The sequence below is a fragment of the Mustela putorius genome, unplaced genomic scaffold (assembly GCF_011764305.1).
Source record: "Mustela putorius furo isolate JIRA1106 unplaced genomic scaffold, ASM1176430v1.1 tig00003834_pilon_pilon_pilon, whole genome shotgun sequence".
In the NCBI taxonomy this organism is placed as follows: Eukaryota; Metazoa; Chordata; class Mammalia; order Carnivora; family Mustelidae; genus Mustela; species Mustela putorius.
The window spans coordinates 135,875,898-135,899,288 of record NW_025421987.1 but is presented as its reverse complement, the minus strand read 5'-3'; the positions used below and the strand labels follow the sequence as shown (position 1 = coordinate 135,899,288).

The following is a 23,391-nucleotide window of genomic DNA, read 5'->3' as shown; positions in this document are numbered from 1 at the left end:
CAGCAAGCAAATGGCTGTTTCACAAAGTCTTTGTGAGGCAATTGGTTACATGGCTATCATAACTGGAACACTAAATACTTTCAAACAGACACCAATAAAAGTTGCCCTTGAAGTCGTGCCAGAAAAAACATTTCAAGTACTTTTTTTCTATCAAGTACTTTTAGCCACAAATGTTATTCTTAAGCTCCAGAACATAATACATCTGGGATATACGCCTTCCACTATATAAATACTTGGAATCCTGCCACCAGACATCCACTTATCATGGAGCTCTGACCCTGAGCCTCACTACAAAGCCTCTAGAGGCAGAGACTTCCAAAAGTAGAATTTGATTCCAAGATTCTTCACATGATGGTAGGAGAAGGAACCACAAGCATGGAAGAGGAGGAGGTAGTGTGGAATTAGACTAGAACTAGAGGCATCAGTATAGTCAAGATTTTAAATACTATGCAACTGTGTGTGGACATATGCATGAACACATGTGTACACACATATGTCTGTTTATGGTTGGATCTATGCAACTGCTCTTTTTCTCCAGCTCTGTCCGTTGAAAGGACCCACAAGCAATGACACCCCAGCAGCAAAGAGCACCTCTAGTGCTTAGACCCTGGTTTCTAAATATCAAATTTCTGTGTTCTCTACAAAAAGGAAGCAGGGCTTTTTAGAAACTGATTCCAGAACTGGGACAAAGTAAGAACAAGATGAAGCTGGAACATCTTTTAATGCCAGAATGCAAGGAAGTGCTTAAAAAAACAAAAACAAAGAAACAAACCCAAAAAACACCACAACCAAAAACCCCACAAAAGAACATGGGAGTCTCTCATTGGAGAATACTTGTAAGATTCCCACTGGACAAATCTAGGATAATTACAGAAGCAAAATGAATGTTGACTTTAGATAAACTCATTTGAGGTTAGTCTAACATAACTTCATTACTTAGAATGATTCTAAGTAGATGAATCAATATTCAAGGGCACATGAACACATGAATATTCAAGAAAATGAACTCTATGGAAATAGCTGTTAAATTTAACAGTACTGCTAGAATACATGTCTTGGAAAAAATGAAATAGTCAATTATTCAAAGGGGTAAACCCCAATTACTTCACTAAGACTGACCAAACTGATTTTTAAGATGATGTATGCTCTTGATTAGATCCATGCGGACAAAAAAACTGGGTGCAAAATAGGTTCTCAATATTTCTTATAATATTTATAATTGCCCTGGTATATGTTGCTCTCCACTGTCAGATGTTCAGGTATACAAATGTCGCTATTGTGCCAATATCAAACTGACATCCCCAAAAGATTCTGCATCAGAGAATAAAGCTCTTCAGGTTAAATTCTCTCCTTTAGGCACTACTGACCAAAATGGGAAGAGTTGAGGACAATGGTTCAGACCTGGACTAAGACAGAGTTACTAACAGTGAACACTGGATGATTCACTATTGCCAGACTACAAGTTTTTTCTCTCTCCTCTTGTTATAAATTTGCTTTTGCTTTTGTTCACTGACAACAGTATACTGACTACTATTCCTCACAGGAGTATGCAGATAACAAATTCCTCTGAATTATTCTTTGACAATATCCCTCTACTAATGAGTCTTCCAATCCATGAATACAGTATATTCAGTAGTGTGCTGGTGAATGTTTAATGACAGGCTCTTGGGGGTGGAAGAGAGCCCTGATTTGATAGTATTTGTTGATTTCCATAGTGTAATTACTCCCACTGTGGTCAAATTCAAGAAACCATCACTGAACGTGGATTTGGGGAGAAGGTACGTGGTCAGCTCTCATGTGCTACTATGACTTGGCTCCAACGTACCACTGGGTATGTACCTATTCATCTATTTGGGTCTCCTCTAATTTCTTTCACTTATATTCTTAGTTTTCTGTCAATGTCTTACACATATTTATTTAAATTTATTCCTGGGCTGCCTGAGTGGCTCAGTCATTAAGCATCTGCCTTTGGCTCAGGTCATGATCCCAGGGTTCTGAGATTGAGCCCCACACCAGGCTCCCTGCTGGACGGGAAGACTTCTCCCTCTCCCACTCCCCCTGCCTATGTTCCTGCTCTGGATGTCTCTCTCTCTTTCAAGTAAATAAATAAAATCTTAAGAAAAAAATAAAATAAATTTATTCCTAAATATAATTTTTTAATGTACTATAAATAGTATCTGCTTTAAATTCATTTTATAATAGTTTGCTCTAGTACAGAGGAACAAATTTGGTTTTGGTATATTGACTTTGTGTCTAAAGAGTTTCAATAAATTCACTTAATTTTATTTAATTCCAGTAGGTTATCTGTAAATTTATTTGGATTTTCTAGGTACACGATCATGTCTCTGAATAATAGCAGTTTTATTTTTGTAAATACCTTTTGTCAAATTATGAAACTTTTACCCTATTCCTAGTGTGCAAAGAGTTTTTTAAAAAAATTACGACTAGATATTAAATTTTGTCTGCATCTAGTGAAAGATAACTTTGAGTTCTCTACCTTATTGTGTTAGGGTGGGGAATTCTACTTGTTGCTTTTCAAATGTTAAACTAACTTGGCACTGCTGGATCAACCAACTTGGTTGTAATGTTGATCATTTTTAGATAAAGCTGAATTCAGTTTGCTAATGTTTTGCTAGGAAACTCTGCAGTTCTGTTCATGACAAAGTTTAGCCTCTCTTGTAATAATCCTTTTCAGATTTTTGGGGTCAAGATTATGCTTGTCTTATAACACAAATTGGGTTGTGTTCCCTTTTATCTATTCTCTGTAAGACTTTGTAAAAGATCATTGCAACTCTTCCTCATAGGTTAGAAAGAATTCACTGGTGAAACCATCATGGCCTGAAATTTTATTGGTAGGAAAGTTTGTCATTGTTGTTTTTATGTAAACTCCACATCTAGCATGGAGCCCATTGCAGGGCTTGAACTCATGACCCTGAGATCAAGACATAAGCTGAAATCAAGAGTTGGATGCTTAACCAACCGAGCCACCCAGGCACCCTATTGTTGTTGTTGTTTTAAACAGCTTTACTGAAATATAATTCCCACGCCACAACTCAACAACTTAAAGTGTATAAGACAATGGTGTTTAGTATATTCATAGAGTTGTGTGATCATCACAATTTTAAAACATTGTGAGGTTTTAAACAGAGATTCAGTGTCTGAACATTGTTCAGATGTTTTATTTCTACTTGTATCTGTTTTGTAAATTGTATTTTCCTGAAAATTTCTCTATTTCATCTATATTTTCAAATTTCCATGTTTAACATTGCTCATAAACCTCTTTTTCTTCCATGTCTATAGGATCTATAATGATGCCCTCTTTTTCCTTGATATTGGTGAATTTGTACTTTCTTTTCTCTTTGATCTGATCAGTTTTGCTAGGGATTAATTTCATTAATCTTTCCAAAGAACTAATTTTTGGCTTTGCTGATGCTACCGCATATTTGTTTTCTATTTTGTTTAAATTTCTCCTTGTTTTTGTGATTTCCTTACCATTTCTTTGGGTTTAATTTGCTATTCTTTTCTGATCTTTCAGATATACCTAGATAACGGATTTTCAGACTATTTCTCTTCTAACATGTAAATATAAGTCTACACATATTCTTTTAAGCTTGGCCTTACCTGCATTCTACAAGCTTTGATGTACCATTTAAAAATGATCATTCATATAAATAAACCATAGAGATGAAAAGTACAACATAGGGAATATAGTCAATAATACTGAGATAACATTGTATGGTGACAGATGTGACTTATCATGGTGAGCACTGAGTAATGTATTAAATTGTTGAATTACTGTGTTGTATACCTGAAGCAAAAGTAACCCTATATGTCAAATATACTTCAATAACTCTTAAAAATGATCATTATTTTCTATTTTTTGATTTCCATTATGACTTCTTTGATTCATGAATTTACTAATGAATTACTTAATTTCCAAATATTTAGGTAGTTGCTATTATATTGTTATTGTTGATTTCTATATTAACTCTATATATGTTTTTAGTTCTTTGAAATTTTTTCATAATTGCTTTATGGTCCAGCACATAGACAATTTTGGTGTTTCATATGCAATTTTAAAAGAAAATACAGGGGTGCCTGAGTGGCTCAGTGGGTTAAGCCTCTGCCTTCAGCTCAGGTCATGATCCCGGGTTCTGGGATCGAGCCCTGCATCGGGCTCTCTGCTCAGCAGGGAGCCTGCTTCTCCCTCTCTCTCTCTGCCTGCCTCTCTGCCTACTTGCGATCTGTCTGTCAAATAAATAAATAAAATATTTTAAAAAAATACATATTGCAATTGCCAAGTGTAGTCAATATAAGTCAATTAGATATAGTTTGTTAATTGCTTGATACTTCTATATCTTTAGTGGGTTTTTTTGTCTACCTAGTTTTTAAGTTTTTGAGGGAAAAAAATGTTAAAATCTCCTACATGTTTGTTATTCTATCTGTTTTTCTTCCAGTCTTGTAAAATTGTACTTACATATTTTGAGGCTAAGTCATTACTGTGTGTAATTTAGAGATTTTGTTTATTTATTTGTCAGAGAGAAGGAGAGAGCAAAGAGGGGGAGCGACAGGCAGAGGGAGAAGCAGACTCTCCATTCCGCAGGGAGCCCAATGCAGGACTCGATCCCAGGACCCTGGGATCATGACCCAAGCTAAAGACAGCTGGTTAACTGTCTGAGCCACCCAGGTACTAGATCCTTCTCTTTTAACTGCAGTACCTGGTCCATTTGCATGTCATGTGATTGTTGTTGCTGTTCATTCCTTCTTGAATTTCTCATGCATGTTCTTCTGACTAAAAATTCCTTTGGTGCAGATCTCCTGGTGACGAATTATTATTATCTCATTGTAAATTATCAGTTTTTGTCTGAGAATGTCTTCCTTTTATCTTCATTTTTGAAGACTATTTTCACTGGGTTTAGAATTCTAGATTGAAAGGTACTTTCTTTCAACACTTTGAAGCTTCCATTCCAAGCATTTTGTAGGTTCAATCAAGGCCATTAGAAGATGGTAGGTCTTTTTTCTCTCGATGGTTTAAGTTACAGTCCCCCCTCCTTTTCTTTGGCTTAGAACAGAATTTTACTAAATATGCCTGGGTATGATTTTTTAAAAAATTTTATTCTGCTTAGTGTTGTTAGTGCTTTACTCTATGGCTTGATGTCTTTGTTACTTTTGGATCACTGTCATCCACTATGTCTTCCAACCCTGCTCCTGTCCCATTCTCCCTCTACCCTCTTTCTGGGACTTCAATTATACAACAGATCTGTTCACTAGGTCCCATATTTTAAAATGCTACTTTACGTATTTTTCCTTCTTTTTTTCTTTGTGCTTTAGTCTGGATCATTTCTACTGACCTCTCTGCAAATCTTCTCTTCATCTGTGTCTAGTTTGCTGGTAAGTCCTATTACTATTGAGTAATGTCAGTTCTAGAATTTTCATTTTTTTGTAGATTCTTATTCTTCAGGCTATTTTTTTAAAAAGATTTTATTTACCCATTTGACAGACAGAGATCACAAGTAGGCAGAGAGACAGGCAGAGAGAGGGGGGAAGCAGGCTCCCCACTGAGCAGACAGCCCAATGTGGGGCTCGATCCCAGGACCCCAGGATCATGACCTGAGCCAAAGGCAGAGACTTTAACCCACTGAGCCAACCAGGCACCCCGCTTCAGGCTATCTAGTTACATAACTGGAGCTCTCCTTAATACATGTATATTTTTAATGCTTGATTTTGAAATTAGAGCTACAAGAGTAGCTCAGCTTTCCCTTATGTTAACATCTTCATAACAAGAGAACTATGATCAAACCTAAGAAATTAAGTTTGCTATAATATATAAACTAAATCATAGGATCTACATATACTTTTCCAATTTGTCCACTAACTTTCTTTTTCCACTACTAGATCCAATCCAAAATCTGAAATTGTGTTATGTTCCCATGTCTTTCTAGTCTCCTCTGATCTGTGACATTTCCTTACTTGTTCTCTATTGCCCATGATCTTGAGCCTTCCTTTTTTTTTTTTTAAGATTTTATTTCTTTATTTGGGGGGGGGCAGCGGGAGAGGGAGAAAGAATCTGAAGCAGACTCTGTGCTGTGCACAGAGGCCCACATGGGGCTCGATCCCAAAACATGAAATCAAGACCTGAGCCAAAACCGAAAGTCAGATGCTTAACTGACTGAGCCACACAGGCGCCCCAACCTTGAGCCTTTTAAAGAGCACTAGTCAGTTATTTTATGTAATATCTTTGTAGAATGGCATTCAGTTTGCTTTGTCTAATGTTTACTCATGATTAGGTTGAGGTTATGCATTATTTGCAAGAATACCAGGTAAGTGATGTGCCCCTCTCAGTGTGTCATATTCGGGGCATATGATATCAAAGTGTCTTATTAATGGTGATGTTAAAATTCATCACTTGGTGTCTGCCAGGATTCTCTATTGCAGGGAGTCTGCTTGAGGATTTCTCTCCCTCTCCCTTTGCTCTTCCCCTCATTTGCAGGCTCTCTCTCTCTTTCTCTAAAATAAATGAACAAATCTTTAAAAGAAGAATGATGGATCTGCAAGTTCTCTTAAACTGTAAAATACAATTTACATATATATGAAGGATCTGTCATGAGATCTGTCATGATTAAACCTGGTGAGCAGAGCTGGCAACTACTAAGCTTGGTCTTGGTCTGATTCTCTAGAATGGTGGAGTCTAGCATAAACATGAAGGAAACTGGTGAAAAAGGAATCAGGACAGTCGCTGTAACTACTCTCAGAGGAATCACTGAATATGCTTTTAAGTGAAACTAGAAAGATGTTGAGGGCAGTAAGGATAGGGAGTTCAAATATACCCATATATTTACTTATGATTCCAGAAAGAAACAATGGAAGAAGGAAGAACCCAAACTAATTAAAAATAGTTACCAAAAGATTAAGGAGAGCATAAGGAAGGGGGGAAAGGGATATGAAGTGAAGTTTCTTTTTAAATAGAAAAATCACAGCTAATAAACACAGAAGGAATAACAGAATTAGAAATCACCATTTTGTAACCCTTAATTTTGTTTAAAAAAATGGATCTAGGTAACAATCATCTAAGGCTTCTAAAGCCAATAATATGAAAGGTTGACAAAAACTTTATATATGATGGATCAGGCTCATAACCTCCGACGCCATTCTTCACTGGTAATAGGAAAAGCAGATACATTCCTCCTGATGGGATGCAATAAAAAATACACAGCACCACCAAAGAGTTACCCTCATCAAAAAATAAAAAACAGGGGCGCCTGGGTGGCTCAGTGGGTTAAGCCGCTGCCTTCGGCTCAGGTCATGATCTCAGGGTCCTGGGATCGAGTCCCACATCGGGCTCTCTGCTCAGCAGGGAGCCTGCTTCCTCCTCTCTCTGTCTGCCTGCCTCTCTGCCTACTTGTGGTCTCTCTCTGTCAAATAAATAGATAAAAATCTTAAAAAAAAATAAAAAAAAATAAAAAACAAAAAACTGAACATGAATCTAATAAAACATCTACATCTAAACTACAGTTTTATAGAAAATATGAATAAAAGAATATGTTTAATGACATCACAAAAATGCAGGGGCATCTGGGTGGCTCAGTGGGTTGAGCCACTGCCTTCAGCTCAGGTCATGATCTCAGGGTCCTGAGATTGAGCCCCATGTCAGGTTCTCTGCTCAGCAGGGAGCCTGCTTCCCCTTCCCTCTCTCTGCCTGCCTCTCTGCCTACTAGTGATCTCTGTCTGTCAAATCAATAAATAAAATTAAAAAAAAATGCAATTAGCCAAACCTAGGATGTAAGAAACCACAGTTTCAATAAATATGGCATTTTTAAAAAACAGGTACAGGGATTTCTGGTCCAAGATGACAATGTAGGAAGACCCCAGAACTCACCTCCTCTATAGGTGCTCTAAATCTGCACCTGAGGGCCACTGAACAGCTTCTATACAATACAAGATAGATACCACATAGATGGAACAGCAAGAGATGGGAAAGAGTGAGTCACAGTGGGAACTGCTACCCCTAATGCTGCAAGCTGCAGCAGGGAGGAACAGTACTGAAGGCATGGGCAACTAGAATATAAAAGGCCCAGTCCTAGAACTCTGCTGAGCAGTGAGAGCTCCTGAAACCCCTCAGCTGGAAAGTTCTACAGTTTGCATTCCCTTTTCACCTCAATAGCCCAGACAAGAGCAGGGTCTGGGCACCATAGCTGGCCTGCTGCCTCACTGGGTCCTTAGCATCTACCAGCCCAAGCCATCCCACCAATGTGGCCCCAACACATTACACACCAGGACACCCCAGCCAGTGCTCACTATAGCTCCAGGATCTTGTCAAGGTGATACAAGTTCAAAGCACCCTGGAATGCTCCAGTCTGGCACTAACCTCTGCTCCAGACTTGTCAGGGGACTCCTGGCACAAAGTGCCCCAGGGAACCCTGGTCCATGCCTACCTCAGCACCAGCTGTCTCAGCATGGTATCCCTATGCAAAGTACCCCAGGACACTCCAGCCCATGCCACCCTTGGCTCCAGCCACCTTGCAAGGGTGCCACTGTGTAGACCACCCAGGACATCCTGATCCAGGCCCACTTCAACTCCAGCTGCATTCCCCTACCAGAGCACCCCTGTACAGAACATCCTGGGACAACCCAGCTTGTACCCACTTCAGCTTCAGCTGTCCTCCCAGGGCACTGTCTATACAGAGAGCCCTGGGATCCCCCGGGTTATACCCACTTCAGCTTCAGCAATCCTGCCAAGATGCCCTCTGCACAGAGAGTTCCAGGACCACCCCAGCCTGCACCCACTTCAGTTCTAGCCATCCCACCAGGACAGTTCCAGCATGGAGTGTACCAGGTCCTCCCGCCTACGATAGCCACAGGTTCAGCCAGCCAGCCTATTAGAAGGTGGAGGAGGGATAGTAAAATATCTTCCAAACTGAGAAGGTACTTTGAGACTATAAAACGAAGCAGGTGACTCCATGTAGTTTACAGAGTTTTATTCAGGGTAACTTACTGACAGGGGGGAATCGGGGGAGCAACAATTCAGGCAGCTGTGTGGCTATTTTCCACAAAGTCTGGATCTTAATGCATAGATTTTATAAAGCAAAGGGACATACAGAAGGACTCTGTAGTGAGATCAAAGGGTTTTGCATGCACCTAATTGACAGCTAACTTTTATTAGTTCTTGTGGTGCCACCTGTGCATCAGGAAGGGGAAAGACTATGGTATCTCTATCAGATTCATGGGAGGCCAAAGTAAACCTCCCCCCATCCCAGCCCTGGTAGCCATTTCTAAGGTATGTATATTAATCTCCAATGAGCTCGCAACACATAACCCCAAGAGAGGTCATCTGGTGAACATGAACATGATGAAGAGCCAAAGATGAAGACAGTCTTGTCAGCATTTCTACACTCTACAATCACAAGGCACACACAGTCTACACAGGTAATGACAATACAAAGATTATCCCTTCAAATTTAGGAGAAGTAGTTATTCCACCTAGTTTGTAGAAACAAACAGAGAAAGTCAAGCAAAATGAGGAAAAAAAGAATACGTTCTAATGAAAGAACAAGACAAAAATTCAGAAAAAGAACAAAATGAAATGAAGATAAACAATGTATCTGATAAAGAGTTCAAAGTGATGGTCATAAAGATGCTCACCAGACTGGAGATAAGGGTGGAGAAACTCAGTGAGAACTTCAACAAAGAGAAAGAAAATATGAAAAAGAATCTATCAGAATTGAATACTATAGTAACTGAAGTGACAAATACAGTAGAGGGGATCAATCACAGATTAGTGGCTACAGAATAATCAGTAATCTGGAAAACAGGGTAATGAAGAACAATCAAGCTGAATAATAAAAAGAAAAAAAAAGGCAGGTTAAGGGATCTCTCAGACAGTTTCTAGTGAGCAAATATTTGCATTATAGGGGTATGAGAAAGAGAAGAGAAAAGGGGGCAGAAAACTTACTTGAAGATATAATAGCCAAAAACATCCCTGAACTGGGGAAAGAAAGAAACATCCAAGTTCAGGATGCACAGAGAGCTCCAAATAAGATGAACCCAAGGAGCTCTACACAATGATATGTAATGGTTAAAATGTAAGATTACAGATAAAGTCAGAATTTTAAAAGCAGCAAGAGAGAAGCAATTAGTTACTACAAGGGAAACCCCCATAAACCTATCAGTTGATTTTCAGCAGAAACTTCATGGGTCAGAAGAGAGTTGCATGATATATTCAAAGTGTTGAAAGTTAAACACCTACAACCGAGAATATCCTACCCAGCAAGTTTATCATTCAGAATGGAAGGAAAGATAAAAGTTTTCCCAGAAAAATACAAGTTAAAGGAGATCACCGCCACAAACAGGCCTTAGAAAAAATATTAAAGGGACTTCTTCTTTAAGTGGAAAAGAGAAGTCATAATTAGAAATAAAATTATGAAAGGAAAACATTTTAGGAGTAAAAGGAAACACACAAAAAAGGTAGGGTAGTCATCACTTTGAAAGCTAGTATGAAGTTGAAAAGACAAAATAAATCAAATCAATTATATTTTAAACATCAGCTAAGGGGACTCACAAAATTAAAAAATGTAAAATACAATAACATATACATAAAATGTGGAGGGGAGAGTAACAATGAAGTTCTTTTACAATGTGTTCAAATTTAAGTGACCATCAACTTAATATAGATTGCTATATACTTAAGAATGTTATATATGAATGTCACAGTAACCACAAACCAAAAGCCTATGGTACATAAAAAAATGAAGAGGAAGAAAATCCAGCCTCACATTAAAGAAAGTGATCAATCACAAAGAAAGAAAACAAGAGAAGAAAGGAACATAGAAGAACTACAAAAATAACCAGAAAACAACAAACAAAATGGCAGTAATACTTATCAATACTTAACAATACAATACCTACTTACTTATAGTACTTATCAATAATTACTTTAAATGCAAATGGTCCAAATGCTCCAATCAAAAGACACTGGGTGACGCATGGATTAAAAAAACAGGAGCTCTCTATACGCTGCCTACAAAAGACCCATTGTCAGAATGAAGACACGAACACAATGAAAGTTAAGGAATGGAAAAATAAATTCCATGCAAATGGAAGTGAAAAAAAAAGAAAAAAGGCAGGAGAGCAATACTTATATCACAAAAGAGACAAAGAAGAGTATTACATAATAATAACGGGAGCAATATAATAAGAGGATATAACAATTATAAATGTCTATATGCCCAACATTGGAGCACCTAAATACATAGCACAAATATTAACAGACATAAAGGAAGAAATTGACAATAATATGATAATAGCAGGGGACTTTAACACCCCACTTACATCAAGGAACAATTTCCAGGACAGATCCCATGTTAAGCCACAAAACAATTCATAAAAGATGATATCCAAATGGCTGATAGACACATGAAAATGTGCATAGTGAGTGATCTCTGATACCTTTCATAATGGTCAGAATGAAAAAGACTGAGTCTTGGTGAAGATGAAGAACCAGAAATCTCACACACTGTGCACAGCAGCACAAACAGTCTCTTTGGAGGAAAAAACTAGCAGAGGGTAGAAGAGTTATTACCCACTAAAGGAGAAAAAAGAGATATTTACCCAAATGCAATGTTTGAATTCTGATTCAAGTAAACCAAATGTAAACTGACTCTTTTTTAACAAATGAAGGAAAATCAAACATGGATTGCTATTAGTTAATACTAATCAATATTAATTAATGTTAATATTCCTGAATATGGTCATTTTTTTAAACGATTTTTATTTATTTATTTGTCAGCAAGAGAGTGAGCACAAGCAGGGGGAGCAGCAGGCAGACGGAGAAGCTGATTCCCTGCCAAGCAAGGGGCCTGATGCAGGGCTCAATGGCAAGACCCTGGGATCACGACCTGAGCCAAAGGCAGATGCTTAACCGACTGAGCCACCCAGGCGTCCTGACAATGGTTATTTTGTAAAAGTGCTTACCGGTTAGAAATATAGACTGAAGTACTAACTAAAGAACGACCCTACCTCTAGGCTTTTCCTTCAAACACTTCCAGTGTACGCACGTGTACACGGACACACACACAAAGTTGTGGGAGTGATATGTGAAGCCAGATTCGCAGGAAGAAGATAATTACTGAAGGTGGGTAATGGGCACACAAGGGTTTATTACTGTCTTTTCTCTAATTTTGTATATGGCTTTAATTCCATGAATGACTTCAAAACGTAAGGAAGCTGGGGTGCCTGGGTGGCTCAGTGGGTTAAAGCCTCTGCCTTCGGCTTAGATCATGATCCCAGGGTCCTGGGATTGAGCCCCGCATCGGGCTCTCTGCTTGGCAGGGAGCCTGCTTCCTCCTCTCTCTCTCTCTGCCTGCCTCTCTGCCTGCTTGTGATCTCTGTCTGTCAAATAAATAAAATCTTAAAAAAAAAAAAAAAGTAAAGATGATGATGAAATGGGAGCTGGAAAGAAATAAGACTTTTACCTCATAAACTGGCCCAATTTCATAATCTGTGAAAAATCCAACTGATGGTTTAGCTAGAAACACTGGAGTATCAGCACAACTGTGGGAGGGCACAAGAGGGAAGAAAGGCTGTTAGTTTTACCCATTGGATTTGTGCAAAATAAATACACCCAAACTGCCAAAAAATAATCACAGTATGTCATTTACTGGGTTTTGTTCCTGTTGTTAAAGCAGATTATGGGATAATTTTACTGGATGATAGAATCTTCATGAAGATATGTGCAGCTACTGTGGTTCATTTTTGACATGTGTGTAGTAAGCTATCCTAACTGGGTTTTTAAATATAGGTGCTATGTTTCTTGGCATAGAAGAGTCCAATTTTTCTTAATAAAAATGATGTCATTTGACTAATAAATGTTAAGAGTTTGAAGTCCCGGGGTGCCTGGGTGGCTCAGCGGGTTAAAGCCTTTGCCTTTGGCTCAGGTCATGATCCCAGGGTCCTGGGATCGAGCCCCTCGTCGGGCTCTCTCCTCTGCAGGGAGTCTGCTTCCTCCTCTCTCTCTGCCTGCCTATTTGCCTACTTGTGATTTCTGTCTGTCAAATAAATAAGTAAATAAATAAATAATCTTAAAAAATAAAAAAGAGTTTGAAGTCCCCTGAAACTATGAATCCATGAAGCTATTCATTCCCTTGACAAGGACAATTAATGAAATAAGCCAAAGGCCCTCTCTGAAAGAAAATCACAATTTATATGTATTATTTGCAATTAAACAAATTTTAAATATTTTTATTTTTAGGGTCCTATTCCGAGACACGTGATTGCAAGGGAAGAGCATGGCTACAGACCGAGACTCTTCACATGAACACAGGGGAGCGACACTAACCGCCAATCCCTCAACAACACTGGCAGGTCAGGAAAGCACAAACCCAGGTCTCTGGCGGCTGTCCAAAGGCCAGGTCTGTGGGGAGCCCTGAAGCCTTGCTCTGCTCAGATACTGACATCCCATCCCCCAGCCCCCACAAAAGTTCAGACCAGATCCAGGACCTTCTGGGTTTACTCGCATGGGTCCCACCTCCTGACAAATCCAAGTCCGGGAAAGACCCACCTCTGCTCCAAATCTCCCACCAGGAGTGGCTTCTTCGGAGGAAAGAGAAGAGACTTGCCTCCATAGGGAGTGTTAGGAGGGAAAAACCGAGGGTTTTTTAGGAAGTGGTTCCGACTCTCCATTCTGGCAAGCAGCAGTCGCTCCAGTTCTCTCTGGGGCACGTGTAAGTGGCTCATCCACGTTTTATTCTTGGGTGGACCTGCCTTCTTTGAAACACACAAAAAATAGAGTCTGTGACAGGCCGGGGGAGTGACTGTGACCACTGACACTGGGCCAACTCCGTGACCCAATGGTAATCCGTGCCAACTCTCCTCCCTATTTCTCTGTGGACCCACAATGTCCTGTGTCATCGGGAACTCCTTCCACTCATCGCCTCCCTGTGCCCACTGCCCACACACACCACATTGCATGGACTTCCACTCCAACCTTGATGGCCTTGCGATTGGCCTTTGAACACAAGTCCCCCGTCAGGCTGTCCACGGTGTAGTCTAATTCGTCTTCAGACTTAGTCAGCATCTTGCAGGAAGCCTCAAGCTTCTTAATCAGGTTCTTCTTGGGGACAGAGCGCTTCTCACAACTGAATGTGAGTTTTGAACATCCGGGCATGAAGATGCCTATGGCACCAAGGAATCAAACTGAGCTACCACCGATGAAGGGGTCGTTTCTAAGAAGACTACATAAAACCACCAAAGTCACAGTTGATACCTTTTCCTCAACTTTCACATTTACTACACTAGACATAACTGCTCTGTAGCATATAACTTACTCCTGTAACTTATTCTCTGTATTGAGTCTTAGGACTAGAGAGTTACGTATTTGTTTGATTGTCGAACGTGGTCAAAGAACATGAGTAAACTACTGTCTGTCTGTCTCTCACTCATGTACACATACCCCATATGAGAACTTGCTTTTTGAAAAGCTCATATGAGAAATCAAAGTTTGCATTAGCTTTTTACACCTCTAAGATCAACCCCAAAAGGTTAAAGGAGAACACCCATTGCTAGCAAGAACTGGTACCAGCACCAATACTAGATCACTCATAGCTAACAATGAAACTAGTACCAGTACAGTTACCTGGGAACTTCTCAATACATGTTAATTCTATCCTTACTTACCTGCATAGGACACTGAATTCCCAATTAACTTGGCAATATTAGGAGGTCTAATATCATGAAATGCTTACTTCTGCTCTTTCTCTCTGGCCACCTTCTCTACATGGCTCAGATTGTCAATGGAACTCGGTTCTCATGAGCATCCTCAATTCTCTGGATCCCAGTCTTCCCACCCCAAATGCCTTCTCAGTTCCAAAGCCTCAGAGGTCATCAGAGTCCCACTGACTGGGGTGCCTGGAGAGCTCATCCTCCAAGCCTGGCACCACTGGGCCATCTGGATATGTGGCCACAGGATCCATGGAGCAATGTCTCCCTATCCATAACACTGACTCTCCCAAAAGTCTACCTCCCTGCTTAAAACCACAACCCAGCTCCCACCATACTCACTCTCAGAATATCTTGCCTCCCGCATCCCAGAGAACTGGCCCAACACCACACACACAAATACACATCCTTCTCTGCCTCCCTACCCAGTCTTCCCACCAAACTCAAAGAAGGTAAAGCTGCTCTTTTCCTAGGTGCAGTATGGAAAAACCTCATGGTCCATGTTCTGACTCCAGCAGGAACTTGTTCCCTGATGTATCTGCCTTCAGTCCCTCCCTCCCTTGGCTTATTCAATTGCTTTTTAAAACATTTTAATCTCTCTTGGTGTTGAGCAGCTGACAAGGGTGCAAATTCCACATGTAGGAGTTGAGACTTTTGCCTTGCGGGGGTTAGGAACCCAGAGAGGAAGGGGTATGCTTAGGGTGGACGTGCCCAAGAACCACTAACAAAAATTAAAAAGGGGGAAACATCAAGGAGGAAATGGCAGCAGAGATAGCCAGTGTGGTTGTGATCCTAACTTCCCCAGAATGAGAGCGCATGTCCCAGCAGAGGACAGAAGCCTTACCTTTGGGTGCAGAGCAAAATGGCACTATGTCACTGTAGTAATCGTCTGGGCTGATCAAATGGTGTTTCTGTAGCAACTCGCTGTCCACACACCATCTGAACATAGTCTTTGCTACATAGAAGAGAAGGACAGAGGTGTGTGAAGCCAGACTGACATTGAAGAACCTGTACTCCAAACTTCTTCATCCTCCAAATCTAAACCATCTCACAAAGTTCTTTCTAAGAATGCTGTGGTCATTTTGAGATTTCCGAAATTAATCAGCAAAAGCTGACCAGCCATTTCACAGAGGCCAACCATTAGGTAAGGCTGTGCTGTGGTATTATTTGAGCTAAAGTACTCAAGGAGAGGTCTATTAATAAAATGTAATTCAGCGAAGTATGGTAGATTGAAGAAATGGCCCCAATCTTTTACCCTTCTCTGTATCCATGCCCCTGGCCATATGACTCTGCAGCTCCTTTTACTAGAGACAGAGAGCACTTCTTCACCCTTGACTCTGGCCATGTGATGTGTTTTGGCCAATGAGATGCTGGCAGAGGTTTGCATGGCTGAGCCTTCTCTCTTGCACCTTTGCCGTCATCATGAGAAGAGCTTTCCTGCCCAAGAAGAGCTCCTGCTTCTTTATCTTGGATTCCAGCACGAATCCATGTGGAGCAGACTTGAGCCTAACTTGTGGCAAGGAGCCAAGTTCAGCTGGGCCCACGGCTTGAAGCTGGTCTAGCCAGCCAAGCCCAGGTAGATCAGCCAACCCCCAACAGACCCACTGACACATGAGACATAAGATCTCATTTAAAAGAGCCGGAAGTCAGTCATTAATATCCATGGCTGATGAGCCAAGAAAAAAACAATAGAGACATATTATTTAGAAGTATTCAGAAAATTAAAAATGGCCACCATTGGCAGATGGACTGAGACCGGGAGAGGTGCCATGGAGGACTTTTTCCAATGGTCTTAAAAAAAAAAAAAAAAAAAAAAAAAAAATTTTATTTATTTATTTGTCAGAAAGAGAGAGAGTGAGTGCGTACAGGTGGAGCAGCAAGCAGAGGGAGAAACAGGCTCCCTGCTCAGCAGGGAGCCTGATGCGGAACTCAATCCCAGGACTCTGAAATCATGACCTGAGCTGAAGACAGACACTTAACTGAAGAACCCAGGCATCCCTAGACTTTGTTTTTTAAGGCACTTTTAGGTCCATAGAAAAATTGGGTGGACCAGAGACGTCTCATAGAGCTCCTGGCCCCATGCATGCACAGCTGCCCCCACCATCAGCATGCCCCACCAGACTGGTACATCTGTTCCAACCAATAAGCCAACACTGACACCCTGTTCTCATATGCAGTCCATAGTTTACATCACAGTTCTCTCTTGGTGTTGCAGATCCATGGGTTTGGATAAATTTATAATGATGTGCATGGGTGGAGGCTTTTTATATGTCACTAGAAGCTTTTCTAAACTATTTGTTTTTTTTTAAAAACCATGTATATTAACACTTGGATACAAATTAAGGAATAAATAAGATTAATGGAAGACTCACAAGTTTCCAGACTTTGTTGCTTGCTCCATTAACCAACATGGCCTTGCCCTTTGGAGGTTTCCAGTAACCCAGGGTGAGACAAGCGAAGAATACATGTTTTTCCATGATATTTGTTAACTGAGGAATTTCAAGGTTTGGCTTAGTTCCTGTTGTAGTCAGGGTTCAGCAAGGAAAACAGAAATCACTCTCTGCATGTCATATATAAAGAGGTTGGATGCAGGGGTCTATGGAATGGGAGCTTGAAGGTCAGGGAAACTATCACTACTGACTTTGGCCAGCAGCACTGAGGGAGGGGCTTCTCAAGAAGCTTTCTGGAAGGGATCCCTGGGTGGCTCAGTCAGTTAAGCTGCTGCCTTCAGCTCAGGTCATGATCCCAGAGTCCTGGGATCGAGTCCCCCATCGGGCTCCTTGCTTGGCGGGGTGCCTGCTTCTCTCTCTGCCTCTGCCTGCCACTCTGCCTACTTGTGCTCTCTCTCTGACAAATAAATAAATAAAATTAAAAAAAAAAAAAAAAGCTTTCTGGAAGCTGCTCAGTCATCTGCCTGTTACTACTGCTGGAGAATAGTGACCTCTCCTTCCAAAACTCACCAAGAGCCTTTCATGAGTGACCTAACATAGAACCATTGGGAAAAGCTGAATTCTGAGAAATGCCCGGACTCTCCTTTGCAATACAGAGACCATGGCAGGGGGTGGCAGGAATGCCAAGTTCTGTTCCAGCCCAGTTCCCAAGGACTCTGGTGATGGCCTATTTGAAATATCAAAAGATAAAACTTCTTGCCATGTGGGAAGATGTGGTCTCTGTCTTCTGATGCCATTCCCTCCACAGTCTTCCCCCAAGCTGTGGAGGGTTAGGTGTTATGTCTGCAGAAGCAGGGGGCAGACTGTATGTCAGCTCTTTGGAAAGTCTCTCTCCATGTCCGGCCTGGACTATGTGAGCCTTGGAACATCCCTCACTGGCCCCGTGAGCAGGCTCCTCCATCCAGGAAGAGTGGGCTTCCTGCAGCAACCCTATGCTACCACGCGTGGCTCTGTTCCACTCCCCAAGAGATAATGTGGACAATTTATCAGCAACGGAACAGAATGAAAGCACAAGATGTTCTGATCTTCCCCCTCTGTCTGAAGAATTTACATATGTTTTCGACTTTGTGACATTTGTATTAACAAACAGTTAAAGGCTGCCTCTGTACCTCAAATAAGAAAAGTTTCAGGGGAATGTCATCACCATCAATCATCTAAGGAATAAAGGAGATCCTGGGGTCACCTCACCCTCCTCCCCAAACCAGAAGCAGGAACCAGAGGGATGTCTGAGGAACTGGATCAAGATCTCTAATTCTGCTACTTTTGAAATAAAAGAGAGAAACATGGGGCACCTGGGTGGCTCAGTGGGTTAAAGCCTCTGCCTTCGGCTCAGGTCATGATTCCAGGGTCATGGGATTGAGCCCCACATGGGGCTTTCTGCTCCACAGGGAGCCTGCTTTCTCCTCTCTCTCTGCCTGCCTTTCTGCCTACTTGTGATCTCTGTCAAATAAATAAATAAAATCTTAAAAAAAAAGAGAGAGAGAGAGAGAGAGAGAGAGAGAGAGAAACATTACCAGCAGAAGGCTGAGAAACCAGGGCAGATAATGTCTGATTCTAACAATACTACCTTGGCAAAAAAAAAAAAAAAAAGTCATCGAAAAACTCCCCTGACTGGGGTTTCTCAGTTCTCAGTGTTTTAGCTCATTTCATTTAAGAAAAACCAAACAATTATTTCATCCCCCTTGATCTCTAGCCAATAGAATCCTAGGAACAGCATTGGACTCTCAGGACTCAGAGGACAGCAGGCAACCAATAATACCCCCCAAGAATCTGCTACCAACAATCTCTGCCAAATCCACAAGAGAGAAGCTATATGACTCTGCTCTGAAGGCCGGGCAACAGAAGGTACGGAACACACACCATCACTCAGTGTCTGCTGGGCTGAGCCTCAGAGGGGCAGGACTGACAGAGGTCATGGCCTCACGCCCAGAGCCACACCCTGCGGGAAGTCATCAACACCTGTGTGACACCCTGCCTGATCTGCTCCACGAGTCTTTCTCCTCCAAAAGGAAGGTCAGCTCTGACAGCAGACTCACTCAGGTCCAAATTCAGCTCCCAGCCCTTCTGAGTTGTGTGAGTTTAGGGAAGTCATTTGATCCATTCTCTCATAGTTCCTGCAGCTATAAAATGAAGAAGAAACCTACCTCACAGAGTTGTTGGAAGGGTTCCGTGGGATAACCTATACGAAACATCTTACATAGCATCTGGTCCCTAGTAGGACCCCATAAGCATAATGCCTTTCGAAGCCACGACATCCTCCACTTCTCCCTCTCTCTGGGCCAAAGATATGCTGTACCTTGAAAGTACAGCCCTCAGGGAACCTGAGTGGCTCAGTGGGTTAAAGCCTCTGCCTTCGGCTCAGATCATGATCTCGGGGTCCTGGGATCAAGACCCATATCGGGCTCCCCACTCAGCAAAGATCTGTTTCTCCCTCTCCCTCTGACCCTCCCCACCGCTTGTGCTCTCTCTCTCTCTCTCAAAGAAATAAAATCTTAAGAAAGAAAGAAAGAAAGAAAGAAAGGAAGGAAGGAAGGAAGAAAGAAAGGAAGGAAGGAAGGAAGAAATTGTTTCTGGGCATACAACATATAAAGATGCAATTCTATGACATGTGATTTTGTGACATCAACAACCTAACAGGGTGGAGATGGGTCTATAAAGAAGCAGAGTTTGTATGTTATTGAAGTTAAGCTGCTATAAATTCAAATTAGAGTGTTATAACTTTAAATTGTTAAATGTAATCCCTATGGTAATCACAAAGAAATGAGTTTATAAACACAAAAGAAATTAAAAAGGAATTTAAACACTTCACAGACACACACACACACAAACTGACCCAACACAAAAGAAGACAGTAATGTAGGAAATAAAAGACAAGAGCTATAAGGTATATAGAAAAAAATAACAAAATGACAGAAGTCCCTCCTTATCAATAAGTACTTTAAATGTAAAACTCCCCAGTCAAGACAGGCTAAAAGAATGGCTAAAAAGACAATGTTCTAACTAGATGCTGTTTATAATGAACTCACTTTAGATCCAAGACACAAATAGAATGTAAAGGAAAGCATGAAAAAAGATACTCCATGCAAATAGTAACCAAAAAGTAACGGATAGTATTCCATGCAAAAAGACCAAAAGGGGTGGCTATTCTAACAGACAAGTCTTTAAAAATCAAAAGGTTCCAAGACACAAAGAAGGACATTATATATTAATAAAAGGTTCAGTGCAATAGTAAGATATAACAATTCTAAACATTTAGACTCTTAATGACAAGTCATCCAAATAATGAAGCAAAAACTGACAGAATTGAAGAGACAAATAGTTCTACAGTACTAGTTGGGGCCTTCAGTACCCCTTTTACAGTAATGGATAGAAAAAACAGACAGAAGATAAGTAAGGAAACAGAGGACTTGAAGACCACAATAGACCAAGTAGATCCAACAGACCCAGAACACTGCCCAACAGCAGCGTTAATGTTCTTCTCCAGTGCATATGGGACATTTTCCAGATCATAGGTAAGGCCACAAATCGAATCTCAGTAGATTTCAAAGAATAGATATCATACAAAGTATCCTCTTTGACAACAATGGGATGATGGATGAGTTAGAAATCAGCACCAGAAGGAAACTGGAAAATTCACTAAATTGTGGAAATTAAACAATATACTTCTATTTTATTATTTTTTTAAGATTTTATTTATTTATCCATGAGAGAGAGAGGCAGAGGCAGAGGGAGAAGCAGTCTCCCTGTAGAGCAGGGAGCCCAATATAGGACTCGATCCCAGGATCCTGGGATCATGACCTGAGCCAAAGGCAGACACTTAACTGACTGAGCCATCAGAGCCCTTTTAAACAATAACAATACACTTTTAAACAACTCAATAGCTCAAAGAAGAAATCACAGTGGAATTAGAAAGTACTCAGAGACAAATAATAAAAGTGAAAACATAACATACCAGAGCTTATAGGACATGGTAAAAGTGGTACTAAGGGGGAAAGTTACAGCTATCAACACATTTAAAAACAAGAATCATCTCAAATCAGCAACCTAACTTGAGAACTTAAGAAACTAGAAAAACTAAATGCAAAGCTAGATAAAGGAAATAACAAAAGCTAGAGCACAAATAAATACAGAACAGAAAAACAACAGAGAAAATCAATGAACCTAAATGTTGGTTCTTCAGAAGAATCAACAAAATTGACAAAACTTTAACTAGATCAACTAAGAGAGAGAGAAGTACCAAATATGAAAGTGGGGGTATTACCACTGATTCCACAGAAATAAAAAGGATTATAAGAGAGTACTAGGGATAATTCTATAGCAACAAATTGGATAACTTAGATAAAATGGACAAATTCCTAGAAACAGGACACCTACAAAGACAAAATCCCCCCAAAAACAGAAAATCTGTGTTGACCTATAACTAGTAAGGAGGTTGAATCAGTAATTAAAAGTCTCCCCCCAAAAAATGTCCTGGACTTGGTGGTTTCACTGGTGAATTCCACCAAAATTTAAAGAACTAATACCAAATCTTCTTAAGTTAAAAAAAAAAATGGAGTTACTCATTCTGTAAGGTCAGCATTACCCCGATACCAAAGCCAGACAAAGACACTACATAAAAACTACAGACCAAAACCTCTTTTGAACCTCAATGCAGAAGTCCTCAGCAAAATACCAGCAAATCGAATCCAGTAGCTTATTGAATGGATTATATACCATGACCAAGTGAGATCTATTCCCAGAAAGTAAGGGTAGCTCAACATAGGAAAATTGGTCAATGTAATACATCACATTAGTGGAATAAAGGAAAAAAAATCATATGATCATCTCAACTGATGCAGAAATAACATTAAACAAAATTCAATACCCTTTCATGATCAGAACACTAAAAAAGCTAGGACTCGGAGGAAACGACCTTAACATAATAAAAGCCACAGATAGAAAACCAGTAGCAAACATCAGTCAATGATAATAGACCGAAAGCTTTTCCTCTAAGATCAGAAACAAGGCAAGGATGCCTGCTTTCACTATTTCTAATCAGCATAATGCTAAAAGTTCTAACTAGAGCAATTTGGCAAGAAAGAAAAAGGAATCCAAATTGGAAAGGAAGAAGTAAATTTATGTGTTTACAGGTGATATGATCTTAAATTTAGAAAACTCTAAGGTCCCACAAAAACAAAACAAAACAGAACAAAATAAAAACTGTTAGGATAAATGAATTCAGCAAAATAGCAGAACACAAAGTCAACATGTAAAAATCAGTTGCATTTCTACCCATTAAGAATGAACAATCTGGGGCGCCTGGGTGGCTCAGTGGGTTAAGCCACTGCCTTCGGCTCAGGTCATGATCTCAGGGTCCTGGGATCGAGTCCCGCATCGGGCTCTCTGCTCAGCAGGGAGCCTGCTTCCCTCTCTCTCTCTCTCTGCCTGCCTCTCCATCTACTTGTGATTTCTCTCTGTCAAATAAATAAATAAAATCTTTAAAAAAAAAAAAAAAGAAGAATGAACAATCTGGAAAGGAAATTATGGAAACAATTCCATTTAAAATAGCATCAAAAAGAATAAAATACTTAAAAGTTAACTAAAGGGTTAAATACTTTTATAATGAAAAGTACAAAGAATATTAAAGATAATATTAAAGATGACATAAATGGAAGCACATTCCATGCTCATGGATTGGAAGAACTAGTACTAAAATGACAGTACTATCCAAAGTGATCTACAGATTCAATGCAATCCCTATCAAAATGATGTTCCCTGCAGAAATAGAAAAACCCATTCTAAAGTTCATATGGAATCTCAAGGGATCCCTGATAGCCAAAACACTCTTGAAAAAGAATGAACAGGGGCGCCTGGGTGGCTCAGTGGGTTAAAGCCTCTGCTTTCGGCTCAGGTCATGATCCCAGGGTCCTGGGATAGAGCCCCACATCGGGCTCTCTGCTCAGCAGGGAGCCTGCTTCCTCCTCTCTCTCTGTCTGCCTCTCTGCCTACTTGTGATCTCTGTCTGTCAAATAAATAAATAAATCTTTAAAAAAAAAAAAGAAAAGAAAAAGAATGAAGAAGGGGTGCCTGAGTGGCTCAGTGGATTAAGCCTCTGCTTAATCCAGATCATGATCTCAGGGTCCTGGGATCAAGCCCAACATCAGGCTCTCTGCTCAGTGGGGAGCCTGCTTCTCCCTCCCTCTCTCTGCCTGCCTCTCTGCCCGCTTGTGATCTCTCTCTCTCTCTCTCTCTG

At 40.5% G+C, this 23,391-nt stretch overlaps 1 protein-coding gene across 18 annotated transcripts in view; it reads right to left on the bottom strand.

Moving 5' to 3' along the window:
• Nucleotides 1-23,391, bottom strand: part of DLEC1 (DLEC1 cilia and flagella associated protein) — a 66,972-nt gene that overhangs the window by 36,979 nt on the left and 6,602 nt on the right. For 16 of the 18 annotated variants that reach the window (XR_006609297.1, XR_006609298.1, XR_006609299.1 and 13 more), the window contains exons 3-6: nucleotides 15,554-15,664; nucleotides 13,979-14,166; nucleotides 13,553-13,758; nucleotides 12,468-12,546 (exon numbers count right to left, since the gene is read on the bottom strand). Coding sequence is in view for 14 of the 18 variants with exons in the window: in XM_045089117.1 (XP_044945052.1) it covers nucleotides 12,468-12,546; nucleotides 13,553-13,758; nucleotides 13,979-14,166; nucleotides 15,554-15,664 (584 nt within the window). In the remaining 4 variants the exon portion in view is untranslated. Of the gene's footprint in view, nucleotides 1-12,467; nucleotides 12,547-13,552; nucleotides 13,759-13,978; nucleotides 14,167-15,553; nucleotides 15,665-17,081; nucleotides 17,228-23,391 lie in introns of all 18 variants that reach the window. The other 2 variants (XM_045089126.1, XM_045089114.1) reach the window with 2 other exon arrangements.